Source organism: Myotis daubentonii, chromosome 18, assembly GCF_963259705.1.
Source record: "Myotis daubentonii chromosome 18, mMyoDau2.1, whole genome shotgun sequence".
NCBI lineage: Eukaryota > Metazoa > Chordata > Mammalia > Chiroptera > Vespertilionidae > Myotis > Myotis daubentonii.
Genome location: NC_081857.1, coordinates 27,553,641 through 27,569,326, shown reverse-complemented (window position 1 = coordinate 27,569,326; position 15,686 = coordinate 27,553,641). Strand labels below are relative to the sequence as shown.

General features: G+C 32.6%; 1 protein-coding gene across 2 annotated transcripts in view; it reads right to left on the bottom strand.

The window, feature by feature from the left end:
• Positions 1–15,686, bottom strand: part of KIFAP3 (kinesin associated protein 3) — a 112,203-nt gene that overhangs the window by 15,973 nt on the left and 80,544 nt on the right. For both annotated transcript variants that reach the window (XM_059674094.1, XM_059674093.1), the window contains exon 19: positions 12,887–12,986. In XM_059674094.1, the coding sequence (XP_059530077.1) occupies positions 12,887–12,986 (100 nt within the window). The remainder of the gene's footprint in view (positions 1–12,886; positions 12,987–15,686) is intronic.

The following is a 15,686-nucleotide window of genomic DNA, read 5'->3' as shown; positions in this document are numbered from 1 at the left end:
GGCCCACTGGGTGTGGCGATGTGAAGACCACTGGCAATCTTGGCAAGACGGGAAAGTGAAGAGTGAAGAGGAGTCTTTTGAGAAGCATGTATGATGGGAAGTGAGAAATGGGCAGTAGTTGGAATGTGATGTGGGGCCAATGTGAGTTTAACTTTGGAGATTCCAGATAACGTTCATAAGATGACAAAATGATCCAGTAGAGGGAAGAGAGATGACAGCAAAGAAATCCTTGAGAAACAACAGGGATGGGGCCCGAGCAAAATGGAATGGCTGGACTATGCAAAAAGTCCACTTTCTTCAGTTTAACAGAGGGGAGAAAGATGGGTGGGAATAGAAGCAGACATTGGGTAGCAGGAAGATAACTGTGGGCAAGTTGCTTAACTTGATTAGCTTCAGTTTTCTTACTATGAATGGCTCCTTGCCTGAGTTGTTGTGAAGATTGTATTAGATAGGGATGTAATAAATAGCAATTAGCATACAGCCTGGCACTCAAGGTACATATCTATATATATATATACACTGGGGCCTTGACTTACGAGTGCCCCGACTAACGAGTTTTTCAAGATACGAGCCGTCTCTCGGCTGATTTTTTGCTTTGAGTTGCGAGCTAAAATTCAGGTTACGAGCCAGCTTCAGATACTCCACCGCTAGTTGGCGCAGCGAATGTCACAGTGAACACCACAACATCAGCCCAGCATCACGTGTCTCACTCGTTCACTTTATGATTTGACATACGAGTAATTTGAGTTACAAGCTCCATCATGGAACGAATTAAATTCGTAAGTCAAGGCCCCACTGTATATAAAAGGCTAATATGCAAAGTGTCCCCTCGGGAGTTCGATTGCGAGACCAGGAGTTCGATTGCTCCCTATGACATGCACTGACAACCAGGGGGCAGCAAGGAACGAAGGAAGGCCCCAGCCAGCAGCTGGCAGCTGGGGAAGGAAGGCCCTGGCCCAGCAGCTGGAAGGCCCTGATCAGCCCTGATTGCCAGCCAGGCCTAGGGATCCTACCTGTGAATGAATTTTGTGCACTGGGCCTCTAGTATTTCACTAATTGCCACCATCATTATTAATCAACAGATCTCAGATTGTAGGAGGAACTGAAACTATTTTAGAGAACATTTCAAGTTACTGAATTAGGATAAAGATTAAGTCTATATGACATTGAAGCCTGAATTGTTTCTAATTCTTTCCAGTAATTTCATTTAAAACTGGACTGGACAGTTCATGTTCCAGAAACAAACTTTTTTTGAGCATTTTTGCTTATTTTTTTGAAGAATAATAAAAACTTAACAAAATTAATGTTTATTCTGTGCAGATATTTTTTGTGGACTTTCAAATCCAGAGCATTGGATGGATTATAGACTAATGGTCTGACAGATTTAATGTTACAGAAAAATGAAGAAGCAAACTACAGAACAGCGCCCTCACTCTACCCCAGATACAGAGTCTAAAATTTTGTGTTAGCCTCCACCATTTTCTTCCACATGGAAACAATGATGTTTTAGTTTAAGTACACATAGACCGGCTTATTTTAAAGTTCAACATTTCTACATTATATTTAACACATTCCAAAAAGACCCAGGGTAGTACTGCACCTCTCTGTCTTTTAAAATTTTCAAGTCACTCTTTTCTCATTGGGGTAACTAAAAATAGGCACTTCTCCAAGTGAGTCCTCTGTTTTATCAGGAAATCTTGATAAATTCAGAAATATTATCCTAAATTTCAATGTAATTTTAGTTATTGTTTTTATGATAGTTATTTAAATCAATAAATGGGTTTTATATACTACTAGAGGCCTGGTGCATGAAATTTGTGCATGGGTAGGGTCCGTAGGCCTGGCCGACAAAACGGGGCCAATCAGGGCCTTCTGGCTGCCGGCCGGGGCCTTCCTTCCCTGGCTGCCGGATGCTAGCTAGGGCCTTCCTTTGTTCCGCACCAGCCCCTGGTGGTCAGCTCACATCATAGCGAGCAGTCAAACTCCCAGTCAGTTGAACTCCTGAAGGGACAATTTACATATTAGCCTTTTATTATATAAGGAGGATTAATTTATACCCAACATTTTGATTTTTATAAGAATACAAATGATTTCTTCTGTGGAATCAGATGGCAATAAGATAATGTGTGACTTCAATGGTGAAAAACTAGAATTGATTTATTTCTTTTATATATTTTATTTTATAATACTTCATATTTATATGTTATTATGATCTATATAAGTGTATAATATTACTAGAATATATTTATTAATGGCTGTCATCTAAAATGGCCTTCTAAGAGTGAATTTCTGGACTGAGATAAGTTCCAGTTACCAACCACAAAATAAGACAATAAAAAAAGAAAAAAGATGTAAGTGAAAAATAAATTTAACAACATATATTAATTGAATCAAATAATGCCTCAATCATAAGGTCTAATTGTAGCAAGAAAAGATATGAGATTTTATTGTAATTCAGCATGAAGATACATATGTTTAATGGTGTATAAAATAGTTTGCTTTAAAATCCTTCGATTTATTTTACAAATATTTATAATATTTCCAATATGTATACGGCCCCTTTTGATAGGATGCTTCAGTGCTTGCTTATAACAATGTTATTTTTACTTTAAGAATAGCTCTTGTAATGTAGAGATCAAGTTTTTTTGAAATTCTTTAAATTCCATTAAATAATATGGACTCTTTAATCAGAAGTTAAAAATAATGTTCTGACTTATTAAATAAATACTAAGTGCAAATTTATGTTGAAGCTGAACATACAACACAATCAAAGACTTGACAAACTAGTTAATTTTATTTGAAGAGAACGAATGGCTTGGTCTTTCAAAAGCACTAACATAGACCCACTTTGAATCTTAATGCTAGTACACGTTGCATGCGCACGACTCCCTCAATCCACCTCCTCAACACATGCACACCTTTCTCCTCTGTTTGTTAACATTCTAAATCTTTCTCCCACGTTGGGCCTTTTAACCACTTACTTGATAAAGTAGGTCACTTAAAAAGCAAGCAAGCCCAATAAAGCGAATTACAAAGACGACAAGATTAAACCGACTGCACCATTTTCATACATTGTAGCTGAAACTCTGCAAATATGCAGTTGGCTGTGGTTTGGCATTTAACAGCATGTGATCAGTAAGGAGGAGGAAATTTTATTCTCATTAACTGTTGCAGATTTACTGCAGTGAAAAAGAGCTATGTAACCCGAGATGTGACAGTACAGAAAGATCAAAGCCATGGACTGGAAACTAAATAAACCCTCTGGCTACTTCCTGCAAGGAAAATTCACTTTGGCAATGTAAAACAGAGCCCAGTTAAAAACTACTCTGTTTTATGAGCTGTCATAGCAGCTCAAGTGGTTTGGACCGGCTGAGTTTAGAACATTATATTTCCTTGTTTTTGTCTTAGATACTGCTGCAAGCAGTTTTATAACCCCCCCTCTTTTTTTTTTTTTTTTTTTTTTAACACAATAACAAAACAAAACAAAAAAAAAGAAACTTTTTTCTTTTGGTTGAAACTGAGAAGGTAACTGCTAAACTTATTAAAGCAGGCAGGTCTTCATTTGCACATTCCTTTCTCATTTACTACAGTTTAATATTTTGCTCTTAGATTTATTTGGCAATACATTAACTTTAATAATTCATCAACAATCTGTATAATTCCTATTCAAAATAAGTGCAAATCAGTTTACAGAACCCACATGGCTCATATCTGAGAACTGAGCTATTTGGTAATAGCACATCTGGAAGGACTATGGAGAATATGGGAATTAATTAATATTACATTTAAAAACCTTTAGGCTCTAAGTTTCATCTGTTTTTTCAAAAAATATTTGAGAAAAAATATTTGGTTTAACATTTCTAACATAAAAATTTAAAAATTGTTCATAAATACTTAAATCACATTGTTAAATCAATCAAAACACAGACGGGCCAGAATAAATCAACCTTAAATTAGAAAATATCCCCTAGTCTAGGAGTAAGCTCAGTATCATTGAATCCAGACTTAAAGGAAATAAAAGATGACATGCTCTCTTTTCCTCTCTTATTTTCTTGGATGGGTGGTGGTGCTTATCAAATTGCTTACAATTTGCATCTTATCATTAGCATGTGATTAAGCAAGCCTTTATAATGGCAATTTGCATACTATTCCTTAAAAAAAAAAAACCTCATATTTTTTTTGAAAATAAGAGCATTCCATAGGTCAAATATGTTATAAAAGCAGTCATCTCTGCTGAAGGACTTTCTATTTTCTTTCCATTTAAATTTACAACTAATTTTTATATATCTGTACAGCCAACAAAAATGCAATTAATACATATAAAAATGTATGAACTTTAACACTAGATAATTGCTCTTAATGGTGGTGATATAATTAACTTCTCGGTCACGACTGGATTAATTCCCATGTCATTTCTTCTAGTACAAAGCTACACCATAATTAATGTGTTAACATTTTTATAGGATTTAGTCATATTCAGATTACTTTTCTGTTTATAGACTAAGTTATGCTGAATTTCTTCTCCTAAATGAAGTCCTAAAAAAGTGATAATAAATTTGATTTTAAATCTGGTTTTCTTTGGGAGCGCCTTTGGACTTTATATACAGCCAACATGCATGCCTCCAAAAACTCTGCTCAGATCACCAGATTGAATATTAACACAAACTTTATGAGGGCAGCTCTGTCGCCAACTTCTATTCCTTCTAAATTTCAAAGGAAAATAAATCACTTAAAAATTTTTTCCAAGTCAGTAGTATAATTTCTCTAGGATAAAACATCTTCTGAAGTTTCCAGAATTCTAAGCCTTGATTTTTGGCTTCTATTTCTATATTTCAGTAAAGTTTATAATTTGCTAATGCTGATGTGTGATAATCTAATAAAATTTGGCCTTAAAGTTATAGGCCCAATTTGCTTATAAAACCTAATTCAATTCTCCTTGGGAAATGCAAATCATTATTAGTGTTCTAACAGTAGAACCAAAGTTTCTTGCGATTTCAAGACTACAAAGAAGTTGTCTCAATAAAAATAAACAAATAAGATAAGACTAATATATAAGGATTCATTTATAGGTGTAAAATAATAGTATCATTTATATATACTGACATTAGTTGATTAGCTAAATAAACTATTTGCATGACACATTAACCCTTCTAGACTGAGATTATCCCACTCATTTCATCCGAATTTGTTTATACAACTGTATTAATCTGTAGAGGACTTTATGACTTAACTACTTAGGACAAATTAGTAGTAGCGAACTAATTAAGGTATTAATAATTTGTAGCATCTTTCTTATAATTTGAAGCACCAATTTGCAGTAAATCGTGTCAAATGTATTAAAGCAAAATAGATAAACATGTTGTGTTGTACAATGAGACCTACATATCTTACTCTGAATTGCAATAACATTTACTTTGAAAGTTTCTAAGCACAGTTCACTGTGAGACAACGATAATGGCTTGCCATTTGGAGGCAGTCATGGTGTAATACTAAGAGTGCTGGCTCTTGCCAAGCTTAAAGGCTTCACCATTTATTAGCTATCTGGTTTGGGGCTTGTCCCTTAAAAATCCCTTAGACTTAATTTCTGCATTTGTTAAAACAGGGACAATACTATTCTTTGCCTTATCTAACTCACACACTTGTTGAGGATCAAATGCGATATAAATGCTAGCTAAATGAAAGTTACTAGTATTAGTCTTTTATACTTAGATTTAGACCAAAAAAAGCCTTAAAACATTTTATTCTTTGAAACTTTTAGAAAGCTCCTAAGACAGTCCATCTTCTGAAATAATAAAAAAAGGAACTGGCAGAATTGCTATGGGAGTATTTAGAAAGAAAAATGCAATTTGATATAAGGATTATGTTAGAACAAGAGTCTTATAGTGTGAAAATCATTTATTTGCATTGGTTTGATTTTCTCATCAGAACTGTGTTATAGGTCTGTTGCCATTCTTGTTTTCCTGTTTTCACTATCCCCCAAGTTTGAGAGTAAAGTGACCACTTCATTACCTTAGATATAATTTCCCCTGTCTATTATTTTTTATGAATGGTTTTATTCATTTCAAGAAATTTTACCACTCATTTCTGATTGGTTAATACTGATGAAGGTGGAAAGAACTTAAAATTATTTCTATTGATTATACCTAGGTATAGCACTTATTACTGAATTTGAAATATATATTTTACTTACATTAAAAACAATGTTATTTGGATAACCAAATACAATTGTAATAAAAATTTCAGAGATTTGGATATTTTCAGATGAAATAATATACTCTGAAACAGAGCAACTTTTAAAAGTAAACAGAATACTGTCTTGTTACTTAATCCTACTGTTCCTATAAAGAGGTTGTACTCTATGTGTTTTAATCATGGTTTAACAAAATTTCATTAAAACAGAGAAGCAACACTTGCAAATCTCCCAAACTAAGTACAGCTGAGAACAAGTATTAGAGACCTATGCAAATCATGAACAAAGAGGAAATAAAATGTCTAAGTATCTTGCATAAGCAGTCATTAAGTTTTTGTTTTTTAATTTTGTATATTGTTTGATAATAGTTTTGTCTTAAAAATATATTTACACATTAAGATTAAATCAAATAATCTGTTGTGCTAATGTTTTCATACATGTAAATGAATATAAATGGAATGACTACATGTTCCAAACATATTGTAGACTTTCACTACTGAAGTTACAGATATGGCAGTGATGTACTCAATTTTATGTTATCAAAACATCACAAGTGAATAATGTTTTTTATCAAAAAATAATTTTCAATAAGGAAGAAGCAAACTATAAAATGTCTGTGGTCAACTCTTAAAAAAGTTAAGAATTTTATGTTAAGTAAATATATATTACTAAATGTATCTATTTTTACCTATTTTGACTTTCATATTGACTTAAACCAGAACACTGATATAATATAATCTAATATGTGGACAGTATCATGTGGCATAAAAGTAGGTGCTGAAAATAATGTTTATTCCACAATTGGGCAAGTGTACCTCACTACACTCAGTGGATCTATTTTCTTTGACATAAACAATCATTTATTTATTTATGCAGGATTTATCTTTGATTACTTCATAAGGATAAAGTGTTAGAAATGTAGTTACAGACTGAAAGGAAGTGAACAATTTAAGGCTCCTGTTCTCTGTTACCAAATATATCCCACAATGGTTTCATCCATTTAAATTCTTACAGGAGGTGATCAGAATACCTCTTTGCTCCAGTCAATACGTGGGTATTAGCATTAAAATCCTTGTCAATTGCTAGGCAAAAATGGAAATTGGGTGCTTTATTTTGTAACCACTGTGTCTGGAAAAATTACTAAAGTCAAGTTTTTTTTTACAGATTTCATGAAGCATGTTCTCTACTGAGAAAAATAGAAGACATTAATAAATAACAAAAAGGGTATGTTCATTTTTGATAAAAATTTAATAACATTAAATAAAGCACTGTTTTAGTTAATGTTTATTTTTAAAAGATTTCATAAGTATTTGCCAATACATTTAGTTCTTATTATACTGCTGAACAAAAATAGTTGGTCTCAATGTTTATCAAAGGAAGTATTTCCTGAAGGTTCTTTTCACTATTTTTGGATCCTTTCATATACTGTCTATACTACTGCCACAGTAATAATGGTTACTAAAACTTCAGCTATCAGAACAAATGGGAGAGTTTGGGTTATCAATTAAATATTGAAAAAGGACTTCTCGGAGAATGGATTTTATAGGCATATTTACTTCCTTCTCAATATAAAACAAGTTTTGCACTGGCCAAATTAAAAGTTATATCAGACAATAATTTCATTTCTTCTTTGAGTAACTGCTTTGAAAAATCTAATCCAAGAGTTCTAGAAATAATATGTAGATCTGTAAACATTGCATAATGCACTTTAGACAGGGAATATGTAAATTTGAGGTGCTTTTCTCAAGTGAAAAAACTGAGTAAATAGCTGAGTAAAATCAAGGTGGCCTAATAACTAAAGAAATGTCTAATTTTTACATGTAGAGTCCTTGTTATAGGTAAAAATATACACTTAAAAATTTGAATAAAAGTTTATTTCTTATATTTTAAGGAAGTATGTAATTTGTTAGGTATATTCAGTATGATTTTTAGAAGTACAACTAACATTTCAACTGTGAGTTAATGTTTGAAAAAAATAAATTGAGTGAACAGAATAAGAGGTGCATATTGGTAATATATAATTCATATAATGCACAGAAAGTTCATTCCAACATATTCTAAGAAAGAAGGAAAAAGAGGCGGGCTGTCTAACAGACACAGAAAATGAAAGTGTAAGAATCAGATGGCTCAGATACGACACATCTAGTTCATCCCCGGCTCCAGTGAGATGGTCAGTAAATGACATCACTGTGGCAACCACAAAGAACTCCAGGCCCTCCCTCTGAAGAACATTGTTCAAAGCCCCAAGGAAACCTAAGCAGCCTCTGTAATTTTTCCCCAGTTTATGAAAATTGGATTCCTATAAAAGAAAAATGGACCATTTTTACTGCAACAAAAACTGATTTGTAAAAGCTGGAAGCAGTTTAAAAATACTCAACATGAGGTTCTTGTTAGTCTTGAAAAGTAAGAGTTATAATAAAAAACGGTCCAAAAATATGGTACGGATACATGGTAAAAAGGGGGAGAAAGCTCGTCTTACTCCTATTATTTTTAATTAGCTTCAATAGCAAGTTCCACTTTTAACACCAGTTCAGGTTTGGGGAGGGGAGATTTACATCTGACCCTCTGGGATTGGCAACTGTGTAGCTAATGCCTTGAAGCCCTAATGCATTTTGCATCACCTCTAAATGCCGGGGAATTCTGGCGCCCAGAGGTTCAGGCTGATAGTGAGGCATGTCTAAAACCCAGGATTCGCTGTCCAACTGCCACATCTATTTTATCAGATATCCAATCTCCCTTGTAGAATAGGATAGATGAGTTTACAGTTTTCAATATTTCCATTTACATGGCCTTGTTATATTACAAAAATGCAGGCATTCAGATTAAGCAGGGCCCCTGGCTTGGATGTTAAGAAAAAGACTAATTTGAACTGTTCTCTAAATCTGGCTTGGTTTCTGCATTTTAATAGATATGCCTATTACTAAGTTTTGCCATTTTAGGAAGAAAGTGAAGGGTTTTTCTTTGAACAATTAAAAAAAAACTCTAATAAAAATTAGAAATGTATTCTTTCCCTCAAAGGAACTTGGGATCATCAATTGACTGGAACCCAGTGAAATGGATATGTTAAAACCCCAAAGATCGAAAAGCCATGAGTATTGGCTAAAGAGCATGCCACCTGGCACTGCCATATTGTTTCATGTTAAAAACAATGACAATGATTAAAAAAATTTACATTTTATACATTAATTTTTAAAATATATTTTTAGTGATTTCAGAGAGGAAGGGAGAGGGAGAGAGAGAAACATCAATGATGAGAATCATTGATTGGCTGCCTCCTGCATGCTTTCCATTGAGGATCAAGCCTACAACCCAGGCATGTGCCCTTGACTGGAATCTAACCTGGGACGCCTCAGTTGCCAGGCCTATGCTCTATCCACTGATCCAAACCGGCTAGGCTATACATTAATTTATTATTTTTTCAGATAACTTGACAGTGCTTACTTATCAAAGATACATGAAAAGGAAGAGGGAAAGAATTTTTAAGTCATCTGAACAATTTCCCTGTTCAAAAACCAACTCAGAACATATAACATTTTCTTTTTAAAAAAGTATTTAAAAATCAGCTTTTTCAGTATTTAAAATTCAATCAAGAGTTTTTTTTCATAACTAACCCAAATTCTTCAAGTTGTCCATTAGGTCTGCTTAATCTTATTTCCACAGCAAAGATGAAGAATAAGAGTTTAACATGTTCTGTTTATAGTTCTAAAAAAATACTATTTTGCTTAAAATAAAAATTTTCAAAATAGTATTTTCAGTCAATGTTATTAGATCTAATAGGCTTTAAATTTACCTACTGGATATCAGAAGCTGAAAGGTAGCCATTAGTTTAAAATTTCACATCTGGGACATTTTGTGGCAAATTTTCATGCCAAAATATGTGAATAATTACGTAGCAATTTAAAATGCTTAAATCTTTGCAGAATTAAAAAATAAGCCAGATAAGATCTATGGCTTGTTACTATCAAAGAAGAGCATAGAAATCCTATTAAAAGAGAATCCTAACCAATCAAAAATGATTGAACAAAAGCAAGAGTAAATGATTCCAGAGTAGGAAATGCAGGAAAAAATAACCGAATTTGGGCTACACTGTAGACTTTCTCTGTATCTCTGCTGATCTAATTGAAAGTTCCTTCTTATTTGATCTATTACCTAACCAACACCCCCCCCTCCCAAAAAAAAACCTAAGGAAATTCATTGTAAATTATTTCTCCTGGAAATAAAAAAAGAAAACGATACAGTTACATGATTTAAGGTCTGAAAAATTACAAAAGACAGGAGATGAAAGACAACTTTCTCAGGGGAAGTTCTTTTTAAAGGGTAAATAATTCCCAAATCAAAATGATTATAATAAATATCACTCTTTTGATTTGAAAATAGTCTATAGTACATTTTATTAACTAGTAATTTAAGCCAACATTATTCTGATGTGCCTTTTAGATATATAAGACACTACCCAAATTAGAGCCTTGATTTCTTCATCTGTAAAATGGCTATAACAATACTTGTCTTAAAATATTGCTGGGCAGATTAAAATAAATATAATGAATATTTGTAAAATAGATTATACACAATAGATGATCATATTTTTACCTTTGTAAAGAAACTGAAGGTACAAAGGTAAGAGAATTTTCCCAGTCATTTTTAAAGAGTTATTAACAGAATTAAGAAATAAAACCCTGAAATCTTTGGACACAGTGCATAATTTAGTCACTGAGTACAGCTGTTACTCAAAACATACTTATTGTTTTATAAAATGACCATTTTGAAAACCAGATGAGAAATTTTGCTGAACTGAGCTCTTAAGTTCATTGTTTTGTACATCCAATTTTAATGAAAATGTTCGGGTTCTTAAAAAAATGAAAGCAAGTCTTTCAGGAGTAAGTAATGCATAATTAGTATCCGTCTATTTTCTTTACACTGGAGATTGTCAGTATCTGAAGGAGATACAAAAATAATGTTTTCTTCACAATGAAACATAAATGGCAGAATTAATCTTGTAAATGCCATCAGCAAAAATCTTCCATATAAATATTAGGATTATAAACCCAAATCATTTCTTTCTTTTCCAATTATGTTTCAGAAAACATTTGTATAAGGAATTGTCCCATGATGGAGTATAGTAGTTATGATTAAACAGAGCCTCTATTTAAATGATTATGGCTAATATAGACAGAAACATCAGAAGTAATCAAAAGCCATATGCTTTCTGGTATGTAACCATGTTTAACTTTTATTTCCTAAGGCAAGGAGTTTCTTACCGTGACATCCAGTATAACAATAAAACTATTTTGAAAGTGCTATTATTTATTTAAAGTCCACTACAGAATACTGAACTACATATAAGGGATCATATTTCATGTAATACTACATTTTCCACCATGCTTTTAAACTTTGAGTCATGATCATCAATGAGTTGTGAAACAATATAGTGGGTTGCAATGTGCATTTCAAACATGAAGTAATAGAATAAAACAGAATTTATCATTGTGCATTACAGATAGTAAAAGTAATTACTGTTTTAAAAAGTTTTTGTTCTACATATATACAGGTATATATATATAAATGTGTATGTGTGCACTGGGTTGCAATATGAAAGGTATTTCTTAATGGGGTTGTGGTAAAAAACCCCAAATGCTTAGAAGTCATTATAGTATGCTGTTTCCTTCCAAATTAAGCATCATGTTTGAAAGAACATAAACTTTGGAGACATACAGATCTGAGTTCAAATTTTTTCAGTAATATCCTACTAGTATGAGTTGGTTACTTAAATTCTTAGAGCCTTGATTTCTTCATCTGTAAAATGGCTATAACAATATTTGTCTTAAAATATTGCTGGGCAGATTAAAATAAACATAATGAATATTTGTAAAATAGATTATACACAATAGATGATCAATAATGGTTGTAAATAATTACTGTTGAATCAAATGGCTTATTTCAAGCGATCAATAAGAGTTATAAAATATTAGTCATAATTGTATCCTTTCAATTAAATAATGCCTAAATATATCTTCCAAACAGAAAACAGTTCATGTTAATGAAGAGTACAAATGTATAAAAAAAATAATTTAAAGGAAAAATAGTCTTAACAGCAAATAAGACTACACCTATTCATGAGACTAAATTTGATGTAAAATTTCAATAGTCAGTCTAAAATCAAATATTATGTCACAGGGAATGATATGACGGAGAAAAGATTGTTTACACATTCTGGTAAAATTTTATAAATCAATTGTAGAACAATGCTGACATGTCAGATTTTCCCTCCTTAAATGTTTTATTTGCATGCCATCCAAGGAGGAAAAGTTTTTAATCAAAGCATCAACTTTTCAAAACAGTGATGTCTGAATAATTGGTAAAATACATGCATTGAATCCTTATTTTATTTTATATTTTATTAGCTTGGGAAAACAATCTGGGTTCATTAATCTGACAAAAGTACTGTCTCTTTCAAAAGAAAGCCTGGATTTTGAAAATCAGTGATGAAGCATATTATGTTTTCCAGATCTGTGATGTCATTTCTTTTTTTACATAGAAAATATAACTTCAGAAATTAATTTAAAATTAAGCAAGTATAATCATGAAAATACTGAGTATTTTTTCCTCTTTAATGAACAAAGATAGAAAAATGGGAAATGAAGAGAATTCTAGCTTTTAAAAACAGGGGAAACAAATTTTCTTGGAAAGATTGTTTACCTGCCAGGAAATGAATGCTGCCCAACCACATCTCCATTTTGAAGGTGATAATCATTGAAGAAATCTGGACTTATGGCTCCTTCAGAGGCAATTAGCCCATCTACAAAAAGGGAAGATGGTAACTAGTAAAACATATTTGTAGGGAATAAAAAGGAAACTATTCTATCAAGCAATACAATAGCAAATAACCTGTATATTTAATCTGGAAATAAAATGTTAGCATGACATGCTCTTCTCTTGGAAATATGAACAGAAGACCATACATACATACATGTTTTCTTTTAAAACACTCCAGCACAAAGCTTGAACATTTATTGAGCATCTACTATATGGCAGTACTATCCTAGTGCAGAGGTGAGTAAGACAATCTCTGCCTTCAGGTGGCTCACAAAGACAGAAGAGGACATGGGTGAGGCGAGGTAAGGGGGAACAGACAGCAAGGAAATAAAATGACTGAAGATAAGGAGACATTAAATAGCACACTGTCAGTAAAGTGCAAAACTGTAGTTAGTATGTCCTGCATTTTATACCAACACAGCTTCATTTGTGTACTGATAACATGATTAGGAAATTAGATACTTCAAGTAAGTGAATTTCTAAATAAGCAATGCTTGTCAAACCTTAAAACAACATACAAACTTGGGTTAGAAATCTTTGTGAATATATTTTACACTCCCTGAGTTTTTATGAAGTGTACAGAATATATTTAAATGGTTCTTGATGACACAATCTTCATTATAAGCATCAATTATCATGTAGCAAGCCCAAGGTGGTTAGATATATTTGACTACTTACACTAAATGGCTCTACACTACTATGCTTTTTGAGTTCTTTTCTGTTGATTATAAAGTGCTTCTTTTCCTAAATCCAGGTCTGCATTATTACTTCTTACTAATTTTTGAGTCTATTTTCTTATTTGCTCTAAACTAAGAATCCAGATAACCTATGGCTTTTGTAATAACTATTTGAAAAGTTCTGAGAAGTTTCCTATTTTGAAAGTATTCTGGATTAAGTGACCTCTAGATAGATATTGGCTAGGTCACACTCACTGCACTATTTACAAATTTAAAATTGTAAATTTGGTAAGTCAATTACTCAGACACCAGATGACCATTTTACACTTATCATATGCGTAACAATACTTTCCTGGGTCCTGTGGTCAATACAAAAATTATAATAGATAATTTCTGTTTTCAAGATTCTTATGTTAAGTGAAATAAAGGACAAACACTTAAGATGCAATTAAGTAATACATTTCATTAATAAATAATATACAATGGGATTGGGTATATGTACCAAATGAGCACTGGAGACAAAAAGCTGCAGCAGGATTGTGTGTCTGCAGGGCTTAGAGAATCCTACTTGGGGAGGAAGGAAGGGAAGCAGAGGTGTGGGGAATGCCAAGATTCCATAAAGAGTTGAACAGCTAAAAAAATTAACTTTATATGGATCTAACACTTTGTGAAAGTGTGGCTAAAAATAAGGTTAAGGCCACAAAAATCAACAAGCTCCTCTGCTAAATGAAAACCAAATAATTGAGGATCAGAGTTCAAGAAATCTGCCAATTTTAGAGGAACAAAGCTAAGTAAAATGCCAAAATAAAATGTATACCACAGTTTGAAAATGAATACAAAGATATTCAGCATGCCAGTAGAAGAAAAGATTCTACACTCAGAAATACTTCAGATATAAATACACTAAATAAAAAGATAACGGAATAATATTTTAATAATTATTACATGAAACATGACCTAGTGACGTGAGCCAGATTAGGAAGAAACTAAATGTCAAATTCTCAATAGCATCACTGTGATCAGAGCTCCCACTGTCTTCAAAGGGAAAAATGAGGAGCAAAAGGATAAATGGAACACAGAGTGGAACTATAAAGTGGGAGCTCATCAGATATCAAACTAAATATTTTCAGTTTAAAGATTCAACCAGAAATTTTATAAACCCAGAACACAACAAGTTTAACAAGAAAATAAGCCTGATATCATGTGAGTAAAAAAGAGCAAATTTATATTTCTGAACTTATTTTTTAGTACTTCTAGGATACTGCAGCTCATTCTGTGAACCACAGTTGCTACAGTGCCCTTCATGGCTTGACAAAAGTTAGGCAACTCTGATATGTGAGCAATCTCTCTTCCCTAGAATTTATTTATAACTTAATAAAAGTTAAATTATACCTTAAATCTTCTATTCAAGCACCCCAACTTCTTCGAACTATCTGTTTCTCAGCATTCTGAACCCCAAAATAATTGTTTTCTAGAAATACTACAGAGGAATCATTTATTCTTGATTACAAACTCCAGATAAATCTAGTAGTATTTTACTCTAACCTTGTTTCTTATTCAAGGAACTGAAGAATTCCATGTCCCTTTTAAATAACCAGCGAACAAACAGAAGGCAGGTGACATACACCAGAGCATGTTGTAAGCTGCGGAGCATTATTTACATTTAGGTTATTAAATTATATGAGGCCTTTATGCCATGGTTACATCCAACACACCTTTCTGAGGTGTTCCGAGTAATGATGGTAAGTATGCTTATACGTAAAAGGGGTATGTACTGGAATAAGGGTGAAATCAAAGCAAATTGATTGTCAGCACAGGTAATTTATCAGCCTTCTGATTTCTGGAAGTCAGTTAAAAAACTGGCGTATGCACATTGTGAACAGAAGGAACAAATACAAAAACATTATCTTCTTCTATATTGTTACTTAAATAAACTTCATTTTTTAAAGTCAAATGAAAACATAATATTGGGCTCTTTGGTGAACCAGCTAAAAGTGAAATTGTGA